At 35.0% G+C, this 25,997-nt stretch overlaps 1 protein-coding gene across 5 annotated transcripts in view; it reads left to right on the forward strand.

Moving 5' to 3' along the window:
• Positions 1-25,997, forward strand: part of STRN3 (striatin 3) — a 61,053-nt gene that overhangs the window by 3,653 nt on the left and 31,403 nt on the right. For 4 of the 5 annotated variants that reach the window (XM_005149343.4, XM_034061322.1, XM_031049115.2 and 1 more), the window contains exons 2-7: positions 15,876-15,979; positions 20,801-20,874; positions 22,159-22,240; positions 22,538-22,717; positions 23,173-23,305; positions 24,855-24,996. In XM_005149343.4, coding sequence (XP_005149400.4) covers positions 15,876-15,979; positions 20,801-20,874; positions 22,159-22,240; positions 22,538-22,717; positions 23,173-23,305; positions 24,855-24,996 — 715 coding nt within the window. The remainder of the gene's footprint in view (positions 1-15,875; positions 15,980-20,800; positions 20,875-22,158; positions 22,241-22,537; positions 22,718-23,172; positions 23,306-24,854; positions 24,997-25,997) is intronic. The other variant, XM_031049114.2, reaches the window with a different exon arrangement.

Raw genomic sequence — 25,997 nt, forward strand, 5'->3', positions numbered from 1 at the left:
ATGGGGCTTGCAGGCTAATGATGCTGGGCTAGAGTAAAGGTTTCAGTTGTGCAGTTTACTCACGTTTTCTGAAACAGATTAAAATGTGATTGAGTACTCTTAAGATACTTCAAAATCACACAAGAATGTGCTGAGAGAGAATTCACAGTAGATGTTACTTCCAAATGTTTTAATGAATAGGAGGAATAATTAAGAAACAAGTACTCAAAGGAAAATACATTAAATTTCAGCATAAACAGCATTAACAGGTGGCAAATACATGATCATAAGGTCCTTTCCAACCCTACCTATTCTGTGATTCAATGATCATGTAAAATGATGGCTTTAGTGACATGAAACTGATGTTCCTTATTTATCTAATTTTACAAATGCTCTTTATTCCAACTATTCAGTGACATTATGGGAGCATTTTGTTACTTAACATTTTGTGTTCTTTATATAAGTGTTAAAAAAACTAAATTACTTGTATGCCTTTTTTTTTCTTATTATTCTTTTTGGGGTGGAGAGCAGCTCATTAAAGTAATTTAATGAACTTCGGGAACCTCTTAGGTATTGCAGAATTACATCCCAATGAGATACTCTTAAATAGAAAAGTATATCTTCCTAGTAATCTTACAGATTTGAGGTGATTATCTAAATTAGGTGCTTTACATGTAACTGTAAATATGTAAACATACGAAATATGTTAATAACATGAGCTAGATGAGACCATGTTCAGTGTAGATACACTCCTGTAGTATTCCATCATTTTTCAAAGCTTCATCATTTACAAAGTGTAGCAAGAATCATTTGTTGACATATTTGGCTATATGTAGCTTGGTTTACTTTGCAAGTTTGACAGGAGGTATAATGCTGGGTACATTTCTTAAAAGTTGGAGGAACAGTTAATTCTTCTGGTAGCACAGACTTCACCTTGCTTTTGGCAAAGGATTTGTTTTGATGTTTTGATGCTAGACTGGAAGTGAAATCAGTTGTGAGGCTTGTAGAATGGTCACTAGTTTAAGGAAAGAATTGGTGTGTCTCAGTGAGCAGCTGCAAAGCATGAAGTGAAATTAAGTATTTAAAAAAAAACGGTGGCTTTTTGGGAATTAGTGGAATTTTGTGGAGGGGACTATTATAGATGCTAAAATGTTCCTGAGTCAAAAAGTGTTTGGATGAGTTCAGTGAAGAAAAATGCCTGGGGGTGTCTGAAGTCAGAGATACTGTGGCTCAACACACTTGATTTACAAGGTTTTTTTCGAAATTTGGAATGTTTTCTGAGGTTTATTCTTCTGAGTTTATGCTGTTCCCATGGAGCTGCCTGTTTGCCTGTGGTATAGAAGTGGCGTACTGAGGCTGGTGTTCTGTTGGTCTGGCTAGACATAGCCATTCCTACATTGTAATGACCAGTGAGGTAGCTTTGAAATGCTTTGGTTTGATCATTTGAAAATACACTTAGTGCTGTTTTGATACTGTTTTGCCTAAATAACAAACCCTGGTTGGTATCAGGGGCATTAATTGTGATAGAACATGCAAAGATTACAAGCAGGAAATGCAGATACTGCAGTTGGGAAATACGCGATGTATTTTAACCATATGCGTTGTTCATTGATTGCATTCTAGATGGTTGAAGTTGGAAAATATGTATAGTTGATAAACTGCTATTTCATTGGCTCTTCCAGGTGTATCACAGTATTTATTAACTAACTGCTAAAGCAGCCCTTACAAAAAACAAAACAGAGGATACTTTAAGTAAAATGAAATAGGTTGTAAAAGGTTGATCAGAGTTCTTATTTGTGATACTTGAGGAGTGTTGTTAGCATATATGTCTGAAATGGCTTAACTTCTGCTAGTGCAAGCTGTTAGGGTGCTTGCTATAGCATTGGTGCAGAAGTACCTCTTTGTACACATAAATAATGTTTGTTCAAATAATAAAGTATATGAGTGCTTAATACATTTTTTTTGTATAACAGAACTTTTCTCAGTATAAAGGAGCATAGGTATAGAAATTAAAAACCAGAAGCTTCTGTTCATTAATTTTTCTAAGCTAATGGTGAAAACAGCTACATACTTCTGTAGTTTTGCAATTTAAAGCACTGAATTGAATTCGGTATATTTTGGATAGAGCGCAATTAGACATAAGCAAGGGTTTCTCTACTGTGGCTTTCTATGAGCTGTTTAGTCAACTGTGTTAGAGGTAGATAGCCTCTGATAGAACTTTAGGTGCCTGGTAATTGAAGGTTGAAATCTGTTCTTCTGTGTGTGTATGGGTAAATCATGCCTTCCTCATCAGCTTCCAAACTGGAAATGTGCAGAGTTGTTGGGTGAATAATCTATACAGAGAAGACCGGAATGTAAATTAAAAGGTGGCTACTATATAGAAGAGCTTACCCTGAAAGATACGCACACAAATTTGAAATAGATTTCTTGACATAATTCAAGGTAAATAGAAATAAGGAGGTTGTTTTTTTGTTTTTGTTTTTTTTTTTCTGCAAAAAGTGGGTGCATTATTAATACTTTCTTTCACTGTAAAATTGAGATACTGTTTGTGGCTCTGAAGGGCTAGAGTGTTGTTAAAAAAATCCCCAGTATTTTCACTTTCCTGTTTATACCCCAATCTTAAAATTTTATATTTTGAACAGTTGATATAGATCTTTACTATTTTGCAATCATTTTATTGCAGTATTCACCTTAGAGAATAAAACAATGCAGGGCATTGCGTTACATAAAGATCCATGTAGAAAGTGAACAGGAAGTACTTGGATAGTGATGAGGTTTATGTGTGGGAAGATACTGATCAGTATAGTAGTTGAATAATTTTTTAGAATATTGTTCCTAAAGTGGCCTTTGAGATAGTGGTGGATGTTATTCATCCTTTCTTCATTTGGGAGAAGGTAATGATGATCTCTGTTTCCTGGTGAGGAAAATTGCTGGGGAAGTTGGATTCTCCACTGATTTCGTGAATCTCCATGACAAATGTATGACCCGAAAGAGCTCTGTTTGCATAGACTGTTCTTGAATTATCTTAAGCAGTGGCCCAGCAGGATGTTGAGTTTAATGATCTCTTTGGCCTTCACATCTAGAACTCCAACAGGTATTATTTTTCAGGACCAGTCCTGAATGTATTCAAATTCAAGCAGTCTGTAGTTTCTTCGACCACTATAGGACCTTTATAAAAATGGCTGATTTGAGGTAACCTGCTGTTAGTAGTTAAGGGTAAAAATAAATTTTTCTGGGTTCAGGGTAATTCCATTTCATGTTACTGGAAGATGGAGTGCATTCCTAGCCTTTTTGAAGGTGTTGTGCAAGTATAGATAGATGTATTTGTGCTGAAAAATCCTGTGTATGTTGGCAGTAACATTGTGAAAAACAGCTTCTCTGCTGATTGAAATGATCCCGAAATAGGGAGCAAACTTCGGAAATTCCAGATTCCTGAAGTTCTCTGATTTTTAGAAAAAAAAAAAAACCACCAAAAAACGGGGTGCTTGCTGTAAGGGTTCTTCCATTTGCTCATCTTGGTTTCTCTTCAGTCAAATATGGTCACACCTTAACTGCTACCAAATTCGAGGGTGGTGATCCTACAATAGTCCTTCTAGAAGGGGGGGGGGGGGGAGAGGTAGATAATGTCACCCCAAAACAAACATAAAACCCAAACAACAGCAAAACCACAGGAAAAAACCCAACAACAAACCCTTGGCTTTATACCAGTGACCCCTAGAAGCAGGTGAGAAATGCTTGATTCTAGTCTTTAAACTGTGTAATAATATTTATCTGAAAATGTTCCAGGTGAATGCTATAATCTTTGGCTTGGTACTGGGTTGACCAGCAAACAGCTTAAGTATCATTTGCTTGTATGTAGATTTGCTGGTATTTCAGATATCACAGTATTATTAAAGTAGACAATGAGAAGTGGTAACAAATCAGATTAGTTTAACTTGGTAACACGCTTGGAGGTTCAAGAGTTACAAAACGGAAGTTGTTTGCTTTTTCTGTAGGTAAGTTGTCTTAACTCCCAGACCGTCTGTTACAGTAACAAAATTGTGGGATACACCTTGAGAACCTGAGAAAGGAGAAGATCCTGAGTGGACAAATAGAACTCTCTCAAGTGTTCAAGAAGTACATGTAAAAATATTCAAAAGTGTTACAAGATCTATTCAGTTTCATAGCTTTAGCAAGATTAATACAGTTGAGCTGGTAGAAGGCAGGACTACTGGCTGTGTTAACTCTTGATAATCAAAAGTGGTGTAAATTAAGAGAGTGCTGGCACTACTCTTTGTCAGGAGGCTAGATTAACATTTAGGAAGTGCAGAACACCTCTTCCTCATCAACTTTCTGTGGTGTGTCCATTAAAACACTTTGATATACACTTGTATTTTAACTGTCTTACTCTTGTTTTTCATAATTTTTATTTCCATGAACTTGATTGTATTCACTTTTGTTTTTGTCAGGATTGCCTTAATGATGCAAAGCTCCTTCAGCTCTGTAATACTGTATTCTGTAATATATACATATGTAGATGGTTTCTTATATTCTAGTTCTGATACTTCAGTAGTTATTGTTTTGGGTTTTTTTTCTATTCTTGAGAATGGATATTACTGATCTGCAGCTGATGAACATTGATATGAGTGTTTGTCACTACAACAGTCTAGGTCATTTCAGGCCACTTGTTTGGTCTGCTGCAGATTATACTTTCCCTTTCTATATTCCTAAATAATAAATAGATGTTCTGGTTTTGGAAAGGAAATGTACATTCTTGAGAATGTTTGCCACACTGCTATTTTTCCTTCTCTTTCCACTCTATAGTGATTGTAAGGACCTGCCATGCTACAAAGTACAACTTCACTCTGATTTCTGTGGTTTTGTGCTAGAGCTACTAGACATAATAAAGACAATGAGCCCCATGTTCTTATTTCTATTTTGTATTAAGTGTCTAATGAAGCTTTGATGGTAGCATTTAATTATTAGCTGCATAACTTCACCTTAATGGAATAAGGTGCCATATAGTAATGCTGACAGTAAAGACATTTTTAATCTTATCAAATTCAAATGCTGTGGTTTTGGTGTTGCTATCAGTTTTTGATTAGTCTACTGGTTCTAGTGGCAACCTTACTAGAAAGAAAACTTTCTCCTTATGAGCTTAGATGTGCTCCAAAAGATACCCACCAGTTTAAAAGGCTGTGTGAATCTTTTAAGATGGAAATGGGCCAAGGTATGTAACTATTTTTTCTTTTTTTTTTAAAGATGTTACTTGCCATGTTCATGCATTTAGGAGAAATGTAGAAAATATACATGATAGTGAAAGGACGAGGAACTGCATCCAAAGATTGGTGGTGAAATAAAATTTTCCTCCAGGACTGCTGCAAGTTTCCTGCTAAAAGAAATTCAGAAAACCCCTGAATGATCTGTGTGAGTTCTAAATACAGAAATTGGGAAGTGATTTCTGTCTTGTGATCTGTGCAGAACTGGCAGGGTCAACATTGCAATATAATGTCCTGTTCTTAGTGGTAATTTTGAAAATGCTGAAAATTTGGCATAAAAACAGTTTGGGGGCTGGAAATAACATTTTGAAGAGTGATGCATTTAGAATTCAGTCTTGTTGGCTAATAAAAAAAAAGTCTGAGATAGCTTTATTAGGTGTATTGAGGCATATTCAGATGATTTTTAAGTAGCAAATCGTTTAGTTTGAGGGATATGACACAGCAAATGGGCACTTCACCTTAAAAAAAAGACAGTTACCCCAGTGAGGGAGTGCAGATAGTGACAGATACATGGGTAACTGTGTGGTGGTTTTTTGGGCTTAGGGTTTTTTATATATATATTTTAGAACAGCCAAAATATACTGAAATAATTTTTGTACAGTGAAAATTTGAGTCCTTTCTATGTGAAGACAGAAGAAACATAAATGGGTTCCAAATAAGCCATGTAGTCTCATCTGCTGCTATTAAGTTTGTATGTTCTTTCCATACTTAAGGCATCATATGTAAAGAACTGGACCCTTGAGAACAAGCTACTTGAGAGAACTTGGAAATTTGTCTTTGTTTTTTGGGGGCATGGAGGGACTTGGGATTTTTTTGTGGTTGTTGGTTTTGGGTTTTTGTTTGTTTTAAATGAGTCAAACCTTTGATTCGGTACAAAGGTAACAATGGAATATGGTCTGTCTTGATGTCAGACTGCTTTATGGATCTTATTATAGAACCATAAAATATTTAGGGTTGGACCTTAAGATCATTTAGTTCCAAAGCTCCTGCCATGTCTTTAAATCAATTTTATTTGCATCACTGTTAGTTTGAAAACATCCTTTTGTAGGGTCCTCTGCTCCAGTTGCCCTGTTGGAGAAGCTAGAAGACTAGCTAGTCTAGGGGATGGAGAATTTATAGATGTATTTTTAGTTGACTGCACTGCTTTTCTATAGAACTAAGTATCCAGCACCTTGATTTTGGGTCATACATGAATCTTTAATGATATGATTGAAAATAAAAAGTGCTATATATTGACTACTTTGCATAGCAAAAGCATATTCTCCAAATTCTGGTAAAATGTCTATGTGTGTGTATATAAATACATAGAGCCACGCAAATACAGTTTGCTTATTTTCAGTATCACTCCTTTGGTTTTGTGTTTTCTAATCCAGTTATGGAGAAGACTACAGTAGTAAGCAGGAATTTGATAGAGTTCTGTAGATGAATCTTGCATATTCCCATTACTGAATGGTTGTCTTAAATGAAAAGGAAGCCAGCGCTATCTGTACTGTAATAGTTGAAATGTACTAAACATAGCTAGTTTTTGCTAAGACCTTTTTGTTTATTCACTAAAATACAGAACTAATAGGTTACTAATAACCAGTATCAAAGTACAGTAGTAGCTTGGTGGGTTGTTGAATATGCCTGTACAGAGCTAGAAGCTGTTCTTAAAAGGCAGAAGAAAAGGTACAAGGATACTTGCAGTGTGATTTCAAGACCCCCAATTGAAAAATTATCCTGACCTTTCTTTAAAAAGTTCTCTTACAATTGCTCTGGTTGCATTGCACATTTGAGTTTGCAATCAGTTTGTGGTGTTAGTTAGAACCATTAATTTCAGTAATACAGAGAGAAGATACAAGTAAATTCAACAGTTTTGAATCTCTGATTATTGTGGTATGAGTAAATACGTGTTTGGATCTTGTTAGAAAAGTACTTCAGAGATTTAAAAGTTGAGTGAATTTTTGTAGGGATTATTTAAGCATTACTTAATTTGCATGGAACACTTCATGAATAAACTGACATGAAGATGCTAAATGTCTTCAAAATACTTGTACTGTGGTATTGTAGCTGTGATGGTCAAGAGTATTTTTTCAAGTGGTTAAAGCACAATCTAATCTGTGGTTACTGTGTATTTTGGTATTGCTTATTGAGCTCAGTGATTGGACTGTGACTTGTCCACAGGCTTGTTGGTGGCTGTTTTCATTAGTTAGTCCAAAGAGAAGATACTGCTCACAACCTTAGCTTCCTGTATTTAATACAGAATAACATACAAAATGTTCCAAAATAGAAAGCTTACATACGAAATACCATAAACAGTCTTGTTAATTGAGGAGAGGGAGCACTTACCCGTTGATAGCTGAGACTTTTGGCAAGAGTTCAGCTTTTGACATTGGTGTTGCAATTGTGTTGTGGGCTTTTCCAGCACAAACATCTGGAAAATACTGTGACTTAATTGATTTTAAAAATGCAAACCCTCAATATTTTCTTAGAAGTGTTAGTCTAATAAGAATTTATTTTCCTCTGTGAAAAAAAAAATGACTGCTGTATGTGGCAAAGAGAATGTAGCATTGACTTTGAAAAAACACAGGATGTTTATTATGTCCTCTATTCCCAATTTTTTGTGAAAGATTGTGTGACTTCATAAAAACAGTTGGAACAGTAAAAGTACTATGCCTGTGAAAGACATGTTAAGGAAACTGATTTGTTTGGGTAGATGCTCTTAAGCTCTGCTGTGTTAAATTATAAATAAATTTGGAAAGTTTTGTTTTGGGTATTGGTGTTGGTTGGGTTTTTTGTGTGTTTTAGGGCTGGTTTTGGTTGGGGTTTGGTGTTGGTTTTGCCCTTGGATTTTGGTTTGGTTTGGTTTTTTTTAGGGGGTGGAGTTTATTTGTGTACTCCTTGTTTCATTTAGTAATGTGTTTGAGAAGCTTTCAGCAGCAATACATTTTGGACAATAACAAAAGCTAGCTTTGATGTTTGTGTTGTGAATATTGTGGGAGAGATCTGCTAGGTGGTTTGATTAATGAAACAGTAACTGGAGATGGATGCAGGGTATGTTTTGTTTTAAGTAGTTTGGTCAATGTCAAAATGTAATGGTGGGTTAAACTGCATAACTCAGGTTCTTGCAGTTTTCTGTAGTCCCATTGAAAGTGCCAATTTGTTGATAAGCAGAACTATTTAACATGTATTAATGCTTATTGAAAGGCATGTGAATATCAATAGTCTTATTTATTGGAAAAACAAATGTAAAATGTATTAAAGTCCCATAGCAGGTTAGTTAAGAGAACAGATGTGGGATTCTTGGTTTTATTTCATGTGACTTGATCTTCAGGAAGTACATAACTTCTTGAGGAAGGATTTCTGACTGTAAAGAGAACTTAGTTTAATTTACATTTGTTTGCAGAGCTTTCTTAAATTATTATTAGAAACATGACTGCCTCAGAGTCTTGGGAGCTTGTGCTCAAACATGTGTCAGAAATCATTCAGCCTGCTAAAAGAACGTGGTTGGAGTATATTATCCAGACTCTATGGAATAATGTTTATAAGTAGTAAGAAATGTCTTTGCTGCTTATGATTTACTTGGCTATTTAATTGTTTTGAGTGGTGGCATTCAGTTTCATACTTGAATGGAAAGATTGTAGAATTATTGATATTGGTGAAGGTAGATTAACTTTGAGGTCAGAATGAGCAGTTTTGTCTTGTTAGGTGATCTAGTACTTCCAAACATTCCTGTTAGTTGTCAGTTGAAGAAATAATTCATTGTTCAGTGGCTTTCAGCTAGAGTTTGCTGTATCTTGGATCTGATTGCTGAAGTTCTTGATGATTTGCATGGGATGTGCAAAGGAAAATGCAAGTTTGCCAGCAGATTATCACTTAATAATGATAAAATGCCTGCAGAGATTGTCAGGTGTGTGGGGAGGCAGAGAGCTGGTTAATATCCTGACACTGTGGTGTGGAGCATTTTAGCAGTTCTCTTGCAGTATGTTGCTGATAATGACCAGAGTAACTTCACTTTTCCTGAAGTTAAATGTAATCATCCATTGTTACAGAACAGATTTTTTTTTCAGGAAGATGACAGTTCTTTTAAGAAATTCCTAGGCAGGAACTTATTTTTTGAAGGCTTCCCTCGGCGACTGAAACAGAAAAGAAAAACTTCTAAACTGTGCTCGGTATTTTGTAAGTTTTTCACTGAAACAAAATTCTAGAAGCCTGCTATTGCATAACGAACACTCAAGTACAAGAATTGTCAGTGAATTATGAACTTTCAAGGCACTTAAACTTTTTATTCCAAAAAAATAGTTTTACTTAGTTTTTGATTTCTAGTCTGTGTATGTTTTTGTCTTTGAGAAGAAGCAGCAATTAAAGGTTGGCTTTTCTGTAAGTTGTTTGAAGAAGTTGATGAAACTTGACAGTACTTTGCCCTGTAGTGACAAGAAGCAAACTTTTGAATCTGAGTGACTGAGGCTGATAATGGTGGTAGTGGTAAAGAGGAAGGACAGATTCAGGTAAGGAGGGAGTTCTGCAAGTCTCGTCTTTGCCATACCCATTGCAGGACTGAAGGGTAGTCACTGACCTGATAATTGATTGTTCATAAGGTTCTACAGAAAATTATCTTTATTTGCAAATGTTATTCAAATGTACAATAGTATTAGTTCTTGAAATATTTTTTTAACCTGGATTTGTTTTATGAAGTAAAGGGTCTCTGTTAACATATGAGAGCTGGTGTTTCAAATTTTAAGGTTTTTGATTATTTTTTGTTCTGCAGGGCCTTAAAAAGTTATATTTCTTTGAAACATATATGATCCTGACATGACCAGCAACACCTGTCTCATTGCAGATCTTACTACAGAGAGAATCTTGCTTGAAACTTGAATTTGCAAAATAAAGATTTACTTTTATTTATGTATATTTATTTATAATAGTCAAGGTATCTTCTTTTAGTCCTCAATTGACAGTTTAAGGATTAATGGTAATTGTAATAAATGTAGAGACATGACAGGTCTGTAAGGATACACAAAAGCTCTCCTAATTTGTAGTGCTTTTATATGAGTGATGCATTAGGTATTCTGAATGAGGTGAAGTTTCAAACTGTTTGTCGGAAACTGAAGGTGAGGGCTTCTGTTAGGTTCAGTTTCTCTGCTGTGAATGAGAACCAGAATATTACACTGGTGTGTCCACTCTTAAATTACTGTAATGAGTCAAATCTTCCACTTCCCCAGTATTTTTTAGCTTTCCTAAATAGTGTTCTACTTCATCTTCAGCATAAGAAATACCTGTAAATGAAGATTAGGCTAGTCTTTTTGTGTGATAGTAAACTTGTGACTAAAAATGTTAATAAACCAAAAAATCTTAACTGTTGTTTCTAGTATTGTGACATGCCCTAGTAGGGTAAGTGTACACTTCTGTGTGCACTGGGTGTGTAGCTTCAGGCTGCTTCAGTGTATTGCATTTTTTAAAAAAATACTGCAGGCTTTTCCTTCCTTCCTTCTAGAAGCCTGAATGGGCTTTAGAAAAGCAAAACACAAGCATTGTATTGCAGCTGGCATTGCTTTACGTATAGTTGAGTAATTCTGAAATACACTGCTAGCATCTGAGAGTTAACAGTGTTTACAACTGAAATGAAAGTGTTCTTGTAGTGGTAAGTACATTAGAATGGGATTGAATTGCACAGGGAAGTGTTAGTGTTTCGGCAACTGTAAAATAAGTCCTGCAATGCTTAAAGTGTTGCATGCTTTACCATTCAGGTTTTGTGCCTCTTTTTCCCTTTGACACATTTCGCTAGGTTTGAGGTATTGGATGAATATTTCAAATACCACATATCAGGATTTATTAATAAAATAATTCTGTGAAATCCTATATGTAGTTATTACATAACCTTTGGGTTACATATGCAATTCTACCTGCCCAAAATGCTGTAATAACTTTTCTTATTTGTCCTCAATGGCTAAGAGAAATATATTTGATAAATGTAAAGGTTGTCTTTAAGTCGAGCTTTTCCATGAAGTTGAGACAATAAAATGCAATTTTAATATGAATGCTGCTATTATGGGTAGTGCTATATGAAATGTAGAGCAATAATTCCTAGGGTTTTAGGACCTTTCAAGCTTCTTCGAAGAGAGGGGGGGGAATTCCAAGTTTTCGTTCCAGAAAACATTTTTTTTCTTTGAGTTCTGATTTATGAACTTGTATGTGCAATGCAGTATTTTTAATAATTTAAGGTTATGTGGAAGTTCTCTAGTAAACTACTTTCAATCTTCTATAACTCTTTGGTCAAGCAGTGTAATTGCATGCTGGGGATGTGGAGTGTCAGTGTAATTGATGTTAGAATTTTTTTGTCCCCTTCTATGTGCATTCTGTAGTTATTTAACCTCAGACAATCTTTTTCATGGAAACCATACTATTAAAGTGGCTGTTCAGTAATTCTTTTCATCTTTGTATTCTATCTTGCCTAGTTTCAGACATTATTTCATGCATCCTTGCACAAATACAAGTTACCTGTCACTCTCAGTGCTTCTTGGAGCTCCCTGAATTTACTTTCATAATAAAACTGGGCAAGTTCATGTGGTGGTACTCTTGCTTACAGCTAAGTACCAAGGCATAGAGAGCTCGGAGTTGGTAAGTGTCACTGAATTTTATAGAAAGGTAGTGGGTGTCAGAGGTCTAAAGCTATTATAAATATGAAAATGGACAGTCTGGTAGAAGGGGAGGAATCTGCCTTGAAAAAGCTCCTGGTTGAACTTGTTTGAAGAAGCATAGCCCTCTCTGTGGAGAAGAACACTCTTAACAGAACCTGTACACAACCAGATTCAGCTGGATTTTTTTTTAAAAGCCAGGGGAGGCCATATTTTTGCTTGCATAACTAATGTTTTATATGCGTTCTGTAAAATAACATATTTTCTTCCCCTTAACAAATGATCTTGCTAATACACTTTTAAAAAATACATTTTGATTGAATTTATAATTCAGAAGAGTTAAAACTTATGTTTGACTATTTTAGTCTCTTTGCTCTTGTTTTTGCAACTCTCACACCCTGGACATGCAGGTTATGATATCATGTTGAGTTTAGGCTGATCTAACACCATGTTGTCATTGAAAGGAGCTCTAACTTCAGTATCCTGTTTGCATCCCTCATGCCAGCCTAAGTACTCCCATGGCTATACAGAGCTAGGATCAGGAAACTGATGTAATTCAGAACTGAGTAAAAAATAAATAGAATGATTTCCTCGTTAGACTTAATGTGTGGCAGCAGAAGCAGCTAAATCAGCACAGTAGAAAGAACAGAAATACGGCGAGGCTTCTTCTTAGTATAAGCCTGGGGACTTAAAAACTGGCATAAGACAGTGGAAAGAATTCCATTGTTCCAGCCTGTTGTCGTAACTAGGAGGGAGGAAAGGTGAGTACCAGATTGTTCTGTGCATTTTGTTTCCCAATTTTAGTGCTAGCTGATCTTTAATGATCAGTATTATCACCATTCAAATCTAGCTCTCCTGAGAATTGTTTCAAAGGAAAGGAATATCTAAGGATTAAGGAAGTTGTATTATGTAAAGAATATTTCTTAAGCATTTGTCTTTGTGTGTTAGTACAGTGACCATGAAGGAGATGCATCTGTTCATATTATCTCTTTTTATCAAACTTGAGATTTACTGCTTTTCAGAGAAATCAATGTTGGGAAATTGTGTATTAATTCTTAGGGCTCATAGTCATTCAGTACATCAAGTGATAGTTTTGACACCCCTCATTTCTCAGTTCATGGCTGCAGGAAGAAAATTGATTAATGTAATTTATACAGCAAATCTGCAGTGATCTTATTCTTGGTATCATATTGAGGGTCTTGATGACTAAGTATTCCTAAGTCTAAATTAATTTTCCATTTTTGTAAAGATCAAGCTCAACTTCTGAACAGAAAACTTCTGTCAAGTTTTAGCCCTGTGATGGTTACATTGGGGTTGGAATCCCTAAAATCAGTCAGGTGTGTATATAAGTAATTACAGAAAGTGATGCTAAAACACATCTGTCGATATTGACAAAAATGTCAAAAGCCCAATTGCAAAGGACATTTATGTGTGGCAGCCTTTCTGTTCAGCCTTTTGGACCCTGTGAAAATTGTTACACTGTTGTATATAAAAGCTTTTTTGAGGGCTTTTTTGTAGGGTGGCATTTGGGGTTTTGTTTGTTTTTATAACATTATTTCTGTAGTATATTGATTCTCTAGGTTACTCTGCTCATTAACCTGTCTCTTGGAAAAGTTTGACAGCTAAGCAATAGCTAAGAAACAGGGAGACTTGATTCTGCTTAGCCAAGTACTCCAGAAGTATTTCCAGAAGAAGGAAACAGTTTGGCTGTGTGCACTTAAGAATCAGGTTCTTGCCTCTGTGTATCACAGAATAACAGCTATATTATTTTCCCCTGGCATCAGCAAACTGTGGATGAAAGAAGGCCCAACAGCTGCAGGTGGCTACAAAGATTTGTCAAATAGTTACAAAAGTGTGCTGGCCAATGAAAGAAGACTAATATAATAGGGAAAGCATTGCTTACAGAATGCTTAAGATTTGGAAAGAATTGAAAACGAAATTCAAGTCACAGAGCATAAGGAACTTTCATAACCTTCGTTAGATGCTTATTATCACTGGTTTTAGTTCTGGATTTATTTTTGTAAAAAGTCTGTGTGCATGCAGTAGCTTCCAGGTATTTGAAGTATGGTGTTCTGCATATGTGCATATAATATATTACTTTTTTTGAAAAGCTACATTTATAACTAGTTTATGCATAAGGGCGTTGTTTACTCTTTGTTGCCTCATCTTTGATGAGTGAAAATTGCAATAAGTTGGGGGTGTGAAATTGTCTGGTCACTTTCTTCCTTACTAGAGCCAAGATACCAGAGAAGTGCAAATTAGTTGTAATTGTAGTTTCCTGCAGAAGGCTGTTAACTTTCAATTGGATTAGAGTCAGTTTTATAGTATTTTTTAGAATCTAAGTAACATAATTGCAGTTGAGCATAGTTGTTGGGTTTGCTTAACTTCTTCCACCCCCTTCCACTGGGACTGATTGTTTAAAATAGCAGACTCTGGATCTTGGTTTCTAGCTTTGATCTTGAAATATCTCTGCAATCATTACAAAGTCCATTTTTTAATTTTTTTTTTTCATTCGGTGTGCTGTTTGGTGCATTAGTCGTTCTCACCAAGTGGCAGGGGTCAGTTGAGAGTGTTTTCATGACAGACTTAACTGAAATACTCATAACTATCTTGTTCTCCCTAAGATTTTAATTTTTGATTAAATCATTAGTTAGCTAATACATTATAAAAGAACACAATTTTGTTTACTGTTGAGCGTAAATGGCAGAGGGGCTAAAATTGGCTGGTGTGTGGAGGTTTACGTGATAATACCACTTAGTCTTGAGAAGGGAGCAATGCAAGAATGCTGTCCTTCTGGTTAGATGTTTCAGGCTCTAACCACTGAGAGTAATGAAAATGTACAACCACTCCCTTTAAAAAAATGCTCATGATAGAGCAGATGCCAGTTATAGCTCTGTTGGTAGGGTTGGTTTGTTTGGTTTTTTAATTTTTTTAAAATTGTGCCTCCTTCAATAATGAAACTGTGGTGTTGATCTTATGCTTGGTACATCAGTATGGTCTCTACTAGCCCTACTCTGTTTCCTTTTAATTCCTCTTCCAAAAAAAATTTAAATTGAATCTTCTCTTAAATTATCTGCCCAATGACTTTGGTCAATATAAAGTCATAATGAGGACAAAGGAGATAGTAGTTTCCTGTAACGGAGGCTAATCCAGCAATATCATTGTTTAAATTTTTGTACTAACATCTGTTCCCTTGTCTTCACTAAGATTTGAACCTGGCAAAAGATGGAATATAAGCCCCTTCACTTTGTAGTGAAGAGAGTACTTATTTTTCATTAGGCTTCCTACTTTTTTCAGCTACTGTCAAGTTTTCCACTGATAGCTTGTATGTTCTACTGAATTTGTTGTTACCTGCTGTGTTAGCAGGCCAGTATAAAGCTTCACTGCTTCTTTGTAAGTTTGGTGGTTAATAGGATTGATGCTTAAAAAGGAAAATGCATAGAAAAAGGCATTTTTCTTCATATAGAACAGCATACTAAACCAAATTCTTACTTGATGTTCTAATCTTAGCCATCTTCAATAGTTAAGTAAAATGTGAAATGTAAAATATAGCTGTTTCCTCTGTAATGGTTCTGTAAATTCTGTATTGGAATTCATGATACTATTTCTTAATCTATTCAATATACTGGCATTAAAAACTAAATTGCTTAAAAGTGTGCTGTGTACCTGTTTAGTATGGGTTTGGGCTTTGGAAGAAAATGTGTAATAGAATTTATACTAACAATGTCATAAGGGCAAAAATATGTGCATCTGTTGAAATGTTTTATATGACTGCTGTTTGTGCCTTCTTTTAGAGCTACTACACCAACTTAAATACCTTTATTTCAAGGAAAAATTCCCAACATTTATGAACAGAAAGTAATATTTGGACTCTAGTGTAGAAGTATTTGTTGTTAATTATTTTGAAGTAATTAATAACAATATATTATTTTTGTTGTTGTTTTCCTCGCCCCCTTTGCTTTCTTTTGAGAACAGAATAGAATACAATCTGTTATCTTTTTTTCTTTTTTGTGTGTGTTTTCAGGCTCGGATAGCGTTTTTACAAGGGGAAAGAAAGGGTCAAGAAAATTTGAAGAAAGATTTAGTGAGAAGAATAAAAATGTTAGAATATGCATTAAAACAAGAAAGGTATGTATATAAATTGTTCAGCTTTTATCTGACCTGAAAAACTTTACAGACTAAAAGGAATTCCATCGTGTTATGTAAACTGTCTTTACTAGGCGATTCTCTGTTACTTTGTGTAAGCTGTCTTTATGGTTGGTCATCTTTACACTGCATTTTCTTATAACCTTTAGTGTCTGCTATCAGTAAAAGTTGCATAATTTTCAAATTGTTTGGACTTGCATCTTAATCACACAGGTGCAAATTGGACAGTCCCTTTTCTGAGTTAGAGTAATGGTGTACTAAGGAAGAATAAATGTTCCAAACGTTTATATCTTACTACTGTACCTTTACCTGCTCTTATGTGTTAAGCTTAAAAGAGTGAGAAATACTGTTCTCTTGATTCTCTATAGCTATTGTGTATGTGTTGCATGATGAAAACTGTTTTATGTCAGAATGGAATCCTTCAAAAGTTAGCTTTACATTTTGAAATACAGGTTTTTTTGTGTGGTAGATCCTAGAATGTCTGGTCTTAGTAGGTGCATTTTCTGTAGCATTAGTGCTTTAAGAATTTAAATTCCACTCAGTCCATGCAGGCTAATATCCTTCAAACCTACATGCTCTGGTTATTTCGTTTGACCAAAATTAGTACTTAATTCTGCAAAAACACTAGAAAAATAATCCTGTCATGTGCCTGTACCTTCAGTAGAGGATTCAATTCTTTAATTTTATCATGCTCTTCAAAAGTGGTTGAATTAGGCAACAAAACAAGTAGCCATTAATTTTTGAGTGGAAGGAATGTTCTTGCCAGAGTAAATTTAAAATTCTGTATCAAAGTGTAGTGAGGCTTCACCTAGGCATTTTTAAGTTAGTTATTCTAGAGTAAGTATATCTGAATGTATTTTCCATTATGAATTAAGAGTGACTAGTACAAAGATAACTTCAATTTGTTGGTTTCATACTAAAAACTAATATTTTTGGCAAGGATGACTATATATGTCCATGAAATGTCCAATATAAAGGTGCTTCATAAAACAGCCTGAGTTCATACAGAAAGCCATATTGGCACATCCTGTGTTTTCTGGTGAAGTAAGAGGGAGAAAGGATCCATTTGTTCTTTCAGCTCTGTCCTCTAGAACAAAAGTAAGGCAAGGTTTCCAACCCCTGTAAGACTAAAAGTTATGTTGTTGCATCATACAGGTAATTTGCAGGTCACTCTGGATTCAAGACAGATGAAAAGTATGCAAAGTGTTGCGGTGTGTGTACTCTTCCTTTAAAGAATATGGGGCATATCAAAGGAGTAATAAGCTGTTATGAGAAACCCAAGTGTCTTGGGCATAAGTAATTTTCTGAAATAAAAAGAAAGAGTTTTGGTTATTGTGGCAATAATAAACTCTGTATGCTGCACATACAGAGATACCATAAGGATACACAACCATAAGGCTGTGAGGATTGCCTGCTTACTGAGATAAATCAGAGGCAGTTAATTACAGCTGGAGTGTGAAGACATCATTTGCAGAATTTGAAGATGAATGGCATTGGTGAAATCTCATTCTTGCTTTCTCCTGAAATGCAGCTGCCTTTATAGTTAGACTTCTGTAAAATTCCAGAATTCATCTGATGGGTAAGAAAGTTGTAAACATATGTACAACAGAAATAGAACAGCAGAAACATGCAGTTCGCTTTAGTTCTTGTGGCTAGTGGGTACAAGCCAACACTGCATACTTTGCAAAAGGAAAATCCTTGCTTAAGTTCCAGCCAGAATTCTCATGAAGATTGCTGAAAACAGGAACTGAAAGTCTGGGGATGATTGGTGAATGCGTGGGAGGCAACAAGGAAGCTGTCATTTTTTCGCTACAATGCCCAGTAGTTTGAGGGGATCTAATTGCAAAAGTATGATGGATTGAGCAAGGAAAGCAAACAGGTACTGACATGTCAGCAAATCATCCAGGAATGACAATATCTTAGTGTCTTGGTTGTTGCACTGAGTGAAAATTTCAGGTTAAAAATGGTTACTTTTTTGCCATTGTTCCTCTGAGTCAAGAATTATAACTAATGAAAAGAAATTCTGAGAATTTCAGATCTGAAAATTGTTAACTGCAAAAATTGTTGTTGCACATGTTCCACCTCTGCCCCCTTTCTGTGTTTTAACTTCCTGATGCTGTCAAAGAGTCATGCAGTAAAATACCAGATTATAAGGAGTCAGAAATGAAATCACTCAATGATGACTGATTTCTCAGAAAAAAACGTATGAAACAGGACATCAGTGTGTAAGGTTAAATAAAATGCAGTAGTAGTTACAAAATAGTTTGACATTTCTAGTATTCATCTGTAAGCATGTATGCATTGTGTGATAATGTTCTGGAGAAGTAAAATGTTACCATTTTAATGTCCTTAAATATTTTGGTAGTTCTGTATCAATTTTTGTAATAAAATTGGGCCTAAGTATGGTTCTACCTTTTGGGATTATTTTTGTTTGTAGCTAATGTATATTCCTTTATGGTGCTTTGAGACCCAGGCAGACTTCTATTACATACTCTGAGCCACTTTACTACAACCTTCATTAGCATAGTGCTGTGCTTAAATTAGGAAGACTTGCTGAGATCATTAAACGGTGGATATATTTTGACTTTATGGGGTTTGGACTGGTGCTCGCTTCTATCCTTGCAAATGAGTGGTAGGATTCAAACAGCTAAATAGCAGGCAGTTAAATTGGTGTAGGGCATTATTTCTTTTCTTTTTACTTTTTCACCTGTAGAAACCTAGTCTTAGAAGAGTATCGAGTTAGTACTCAAAGGATTCAAAATATGCCACTTGTGTAGAGTTCAGTTACTATATGTTGTGGGGGCATAATGTCACCGGCTTGTCAACGACTGTAGCTTGCTAGTAGTTTTTAAGATGTGTAGTAATTACCCTTGTTTGTGTGACGATATAGAAAGGGATACATATGCAAAGATATAGCTTATTAGAATTTAATAAGAGTAATTTCTTACTGTAAAACAGAAGTTGATGTGAAAGAACTGATCTCCTTACATGCATCAGTAGTTCGACTTATTTGTAGTGGCTAGTCATTGGTATAATTTTAGATCAGATGTATCATTATCTTCTCTAATGAACAACTAAAGCAGAATTTTAATTATTGTTTTGAAATTGTAGCTCCAGAGTAGAACAACTGCTCCTAAATGGTACTTCATACAGCTCGAATTGAACAAATACATGTTGGCTTTTCAATTACAGTGCTTTATTGGTTTCACTTATGAATTAAGCAAACTCATTTTGGCAGCTTTATTTAATGTCACAATTTCTTAATTATTTTCTTTTTGCTTGTTTCTTTTTTAAACCAAATGTACAGTATGTTATAGATCATAGCATGTGCACTGCCCTGTTATAATGTGGAACGAAGCTTTGTCTCAGTTTAGAGACCACTAGGATAGTCTTACTAGTGCATGAATGAAACATGAACATATTAACAAATAATTTATTACTGTTTAACTGGCAGTCAGTCAGATTCAGGTCACACAAATCCCTACTCTTCAGGAGCCTTACAGTTTTTCTGTTACAGTTGCTACAAAATGCAGAATATTATCTTACTATAAAGGGTCCATAGTGCCATCTACTGACCATTTGTTAATGAGACTGTTCCCAATTGCAAGTTTAGCAGAAACTTGTGTAATTTAGAATAGAATCTTTTATACCATCAAGTACGTCAGGCAGCATTTGAGATGAACTTCTTACAGCAGTGGCACAGCTGTTTGAGAAGATCTGTTGGAAATCCTTCATTTTGCCCACCCAGCACGCACTCTATTATGTATATTTTCTCAGGAAGTTTCATATTCAGGAGTAATCTCTTTAAGATTTGTGGAAGGTAGATTTAGTTATTCTTAAAGCTTTGGTCAAATACTAATAAAGAATTATGAAGACAGTCATTTTATAGAGATTTCCTTAAAATGTGGCTGGTAACAATTTTACAGAGATCTTTCACCTTGGCTGTACTGCAGAAGATCTGGAGTTCTGTTCCCTGAGATTTTGAGTATTGTTGCACATGATCTACAAGGCAAAAGTCAAACTGAAAGATCTAAGATAGAGAATTGCAGGATTTAGGTGTCAATAGTTCATGTGGTATTCCTGAAGGTAAAGGGAGCTGAAGACATATTGATAGGCAGTGTGGGTAGAGAGTAAGATTTGGAAGACTCATGTAAACCTGCCTGGAAATAGTATCATGAAGAGTGATTTTTAGAAGGTGATGGAGAAGGGGAGGTTAGAAGATGAGCAATCAGAAGATGCAAAGGAGTGGGGCGTGTTTGCATTGGTGGACTGAGGAACTGGAAGTTAAGCCTCTAGTCAGTGAGGAAGAGAAAAATCAGGAAAAGAATACATGTGATGACGGAAATCACACTCCAGGATGGTTCTTCAGAGGAACAGGTCTCCATTGTAAGCAAAGACAGAACAGGAGAAAAATTGAAGAGGAATTTGAAGGTGGCAAAAAGGCAGGAATCCCCAATATGAGGTTCATTCATTGTAGTGTGACTGGCTAGCTATGATAGTGCTACCACAGCAAAAATAATCTCTGCTAAATACTTGAACCCACTGTTTCTTGAAAGGTTCTCATAGTAGCCTGCAACACATGGAAAAACAGATTTTTGGAGAACGTACTAAACCCTCATCTGTAAGTTGTTTCAAAACTGTATTCTTGAAAAACTAGAAATAATTGTATGATGCAGTAATGGTCACAACAGTTTTGTCTGGATAAATTATATTGTTAGTATGGTTTTAAATGGGAATAGTAGAATGTTATGATCTGGTAGAGCATCGTACGCTAATTTCTTAAACATTTGCATGCTTTTTCAGGGCAAAATACCATAAATTAAAATATGGCACAGAATTGAACCAAGGTGACTTGAAAATGCCAACTTTTGATTCAGGTAACTTTTTTACAATAGTCTGTTTCAGTGTTATTTTTTTTATATGTTGTTCTAGATTTGCTGTGCTCAATTTATTGCAGCTTTCAGTCTCCTCGCACCCTATTCCCAGGTGTGTTAGAGAAGATCTCAAGGAAAAGTTTGGCATTGATTACGTATTGTTTGATCTGAAAATCAAAATTAATTGACCTTTTTTGGAGGATGAATGTCAAAGAAAGCTTTAAATGAGGTTATACAATTTTTGTTTAGCTGATGCTTCTCATTATTCCTGATAATATCCCTACTTGAAGGATTTACTATTTTTTTTCCTTATTCTGCCATCCGTCCAGAAGGAAGGCATAATTGCAGAATAAACATAAGAAATACTGTTGGTATTTGGTGGTTTTATAGGATACTAGTGTTTAAAGAATGAGGAAAAAAAAGTTGTACTGCATTGGCTTGCAAGGAAAAAAAAATGCTGCAGAGCTTCTGGTTTTATCTTAAATCAAGGGAAAAAAAAGTCCAAAGAGATAAAACAGACTATTCTTATTGGTACTCTGGAGTACATCTTTATTTTGAATGTAGATACACTGATCATAACATTCTTGCTCTTAACAGTACTGCAAATATAGGAAAGGATTTTTTCATAACAACATAAGACTTTAATAAGCAGAATTGCATGTAGCTTCTCTTGAAATGTAGGATTTTATTCTGCATCCCATTTTTTTGTTTGTTTTCCTCTGTTTTAGAAGTGTTTTCATATTCAATCGAAACTAGATATCATGATTCATGTTTCTTGCTTGATGGGATTTTTCCCATGTGTTTAAAAGCATTATAAGTTAGAAGTTAAAATCCTTAAACTTTAATTTGTGCTATGTCTTACAGTCTCTACCATGGTAAAAATGCAGTGGTTCTAGATTTTAACTGTTGATAGCAAACTGGTGGAATTTGTTAAATTTGACGTGTTAGTTTTCTCCAAATGCTGATGTATGTCACTACTTCATTTATTTGAACTGTGTTTTTTATGTTGCTTTCTAAGCATCTCTGCTTTGTGAAAGAGATATAGCCTGTTTTCTTAGCAGTAACACTTCAGTACACATTCTTTCATGTACAAGTTAAATATTTTTCTGGTTACTTTTCTGTCTATAAGGGGTCAGGATTTTTCAGTATTCTGTTCAGTTATTTGCCTGATTCTTCAGCAATGAATTAGGGGGGAAATTAATTTAAAGCTTTTAGTTTCATTGGTATTTTGTGAAAAGTAAATTGAGTTCAAACAAAGCCACCCAACTATGACACTGTATCTTTCAGAAGAAACCAAAGATATGGAGGTTCCTGCAGTACCTCAAAATAGCCAATTGACCTGGAAGCAAGGCAGACAGTTACTGAGACAGTAAGTAATGTTGAATATTGGTGTATTCCAGCTTTCCTATGAAGTACAAGCTGTATATGTATATACTTACTCTAAGAAACACGATAATTGAGGTGGATAAATCGTGGTTCTTTTTCTGAATTTCATAGTCTTGAGCTGTAGGCAGCATAGAGTAAGGTTTTCCCTATGGAACAGATTAACAGCAAGGCTTCTTTTTCCATGGTATAATAGTGGCATCAATTTTTAACAGTCTATACTACATTCTTTCCTTTTTCCTCAAATATGCTTTCCTGTTTTTTTTATTCTTAATGCTTCTAGATATCTTCAGGAAGTAGGCTATACAGATACAATATTGGATGTACGCTCCCAGCGGGTAAGGTCTTTGCTTGGGCTCTCCAATTCAGAACCAAATGGTTCAGTAGAGACAAAGAACCTGGAGCAAATCCTCAATGGGGGTGAATCTCCTTCATCAAAACAAAAGGGACAGGAAATCAAAAGGTAAGTGAAGGTATAAGGAATGCCTCAAGTTTGCTTTTCTTTGCCGTTGATATGTGCTGGTCGTTTCATATTGAACTTTCAACTGCAGAGTCTCTGAACAGGTGTAGGTGTAAGGGACTACAAATGATTATGAACTTCAGTGAAATTGATTATACATAGGAACATAGGTATCTCTATTACATACATATGTGTGTATTATGTGTATATACAGGAAAATACGTAGTGTATTGAAGTTGAATTTGTCATATAACCCTTTGGAGTTATTTTAAGGAAAGATTCAGTTGTGGTGCTTCTATAATAAGGGATTAGGGCAGCTATAGAAACTTCATATTTGTTGTTTTGCTTGTTTTAAAGCTCTTATGCTGTTAGGTAGCAGTTGCATTTAATCTGATTAATCATCTAAAATCTCTTCAGCAAGTAAAATGGATTCTCTTGTAATGTTTCTATTTATGTAGGAATTCTGGTGATGTTCTTGAAACATTTAACTTCTTAGAAAACGCAGATGACAGTGATGAAGAAGAAGAGAGTGACATGATAGAAGATATTGCAGACGGAAAAGAAAAACACCGGATAAATAAGAAACACAAAGTAAATTTTTTTGGTTACTATATATAGATCTGAAATCCGCTTTAAAAAGGGATTTTTATTCTTTTTTTTCCAGATGACTGTAAATGTTAAAATGTTGTTGTACCTTTGTTATCTGAATAGATTGTAAACAGAAGCAGTATTGGTAAATTTGGTAGTTTAGTTAAGGCATTATTTGTTTGCAAGTATGAATTAAATGCTGAAAGAGGTAACTGATTGGCTATCCTAGCTTCTCTGCGTACTTTTGAGGGCCTTTATGAGGCAGATTTAGCACAATACAGTGTGCATCCTTTCCAAATTTTGGAGAAGGTAGGGATAATTTCTTAGAAGGAGCTAAATTAGTAATTAAAAAAAAATCATTTCCATGTCAAATATTTGTTTAATTCTTCCTTCTATACAGCTTTTTATTAAATGCTTTAAGAGCCTGGCAGAGACTTAATCTCCAGTAGTTTGGTTCTGGTTTATTTTCCTTTCTAGTTTTCCATTCTGTGAGCAACTGTGTCTTACCTGTACTTTCTTAGTTACGTTCCTCCTGTATTGGAAGAATGTCTCTGTCGTTCGCGTTTCTTCATGTAAAGAGATTTATTTATGAACATTGTACTCACAGGTCTCCTACTTTTTTTTTCAGTAGAGTTTTTTGTAGCATTATGAGCCTTGTGGCTGCATTGGATTTTCCTAAATGGCAACGTTAGCTTGTCTTGACACAAGTCTTAATCTCTGAACTTGAGTTGTCAGGGAGGGTTTTTCGCCATACCTTTGGTATTAACTTGTACTTTTGGTAAACAGATTAAGCACTCAATCAGTGGATTTTTTTTTTTGTTCTAAGGCAGTAGATCATGTGATAAAAAGATTATTAAATGAGTAAATCTCCAAGCAGATATGAAGACGTTACTTGTTTTTTTTTAATTCTTGACAAAGCTTGTTTTGTTATAGAGAGTATAAGCATCATTTATCGGTATCTTTGTTAAAATTTTCTTCTTCTGCGAGAGGGTGGGAATATTGTCCAAGTTGTAGAAACATAACCCCATGTGGAAATTTTCACCTGCAGAATAAAAGAAAACTTTTTACTGATGTTTTGATGCAGGGTGGTTTTTGTTTAAGGTGAAGGTGTGGTAGGACTAGTAAAAAGACACTTTTCAGAAGAAAATGTATTTTGCAAGCTTATGTTTAACACTGAAATCGAACTGAAAAGCAAAAGGAAAAAAGGCTTCTGGATCAGTAAAAAACTGTGTAAAGCTTTTCTGCTGATGTTGCAAGAAAAAAACAAAATTTTCCGGTTTATAGGTTTTAAAGATTGGATGTATGGGATTGTTTTTGTTGTTGGTGTTCTTTTGATTTCTTAATAATCACTATACTTCACTGCTCTTTTTTTGCTTTGTTTTCAATAAGCAGCTCTAGATCTGACTATATCTGTGTATCTTTTTCTGCATTTCATGTTGAAAAATGTGTTCTCCTGAAACTAGGTACTCAGAGTAATCTATATTGTTTCTAAATATTTGAGTAGAAAATCTGTTCATGATTCAAATGCAGAAAAACATTTATCTGCTTGCAGATTGGTAATGAAGGTTTAGCTGCTGACCTTACAGATGACCCCGATACTGAAGAAGCTTTGAAAGAATTTGATTTTTTAGTGACAGCTGAAGATGGTGAGGGAGCTGGAGAAGCTCGAAGTTCAGGAGATGGAACAGAGTGGGGTAAGATGCTAACAGAAGCTTCTAGAAATAAAACAATACTTGTTCATGATAGTGCACAAGAATTGCAATACCTACTTAAGATGATGTGGATGTGTGGATGATTGCCGTGATTAAATGCTACTGCTTAATAGTATACCGGATGCTGAAACTTTTGTGTCTATACATACGTATATGTGCTGTTGTAGTTGCCACAAACACAGTTATAGTTACGTTTGTTTCAGGTTTTGGTTTTCATTCTAAAAATTGAAATAGATGATTTTATTTCCTGGATAAGAAAAACTAGGATTTGGAATATTTTTATACCTGGATTAAATGTGCTTTCATATCTAGATTCTTTTTAGCATATTTTTTTTTGATCGAGAGCTTTAAACTTTCTGTGCTTAAGTTAAAGAGATTTCTTTGGTGTACTTGTAAAAACGGTCAATTAATATATTTAGTTTTTTTGGTTGAGATTTTTAGATGTTATTGCTAATGTGGCTTGCATTTGTAGAATCAAGAAGTACTGTTGTACTAGCATAACTTTATTTTAGTATAGATAAGAAAAGTAAGTAGGTTAATAATTTTTTGTGAAACTATGCTAAGTCAGAAACTCTTGGAGCCCATGTGTTTCAAAAGAAGAAATTGAAAGAGGGAGACAATTTGCATAGGAAAAAGAATAATGAACAAAATGATTCATGTCTTCCTTGAAGTGGGAAATTGACCATTTGAATGGTGGTAAAAGTAATTTTGCAGTTGCATAAACTTAGTCTTTTGTTGTAAGGCCAAAAAATGTTACTAGATCATCTTGACAATTTTGTCATTGAGACAATGGATTTGTCATACTTGGATAAACACTTTGTAGAGCAAAGAGAATATAAAGACCTACAGGAATCAGAATATTGTCACATCTTCCAGGAAAATCACCCAGTCTTGATCTTGAAGGTATCGGGGATTAGAAAGCATTCCTTCTTGGAACTTAGTATCAAAGGATTTAGTCTCCATTATTTTTAAAGCTCAGTCTT

The sequence above is a fragment of the Melopsittacus undulatus genome, chromosome 4, assembly GCF_012275295.1.
Source record: "Melopsittacus undulatus isolate bMelUnd1 chromosome 4, bMelUnd1.mat.Z, whole genome shotgun sequence".
In the NCBI taxonomy this organism is placed as follows: domain Eukaryota; kingdom Metazoa; phylum Chordata; class Aves; order Psittaciformes; family Psittaculidae; genus Melopsittacus; species Melopsittacus undulatus.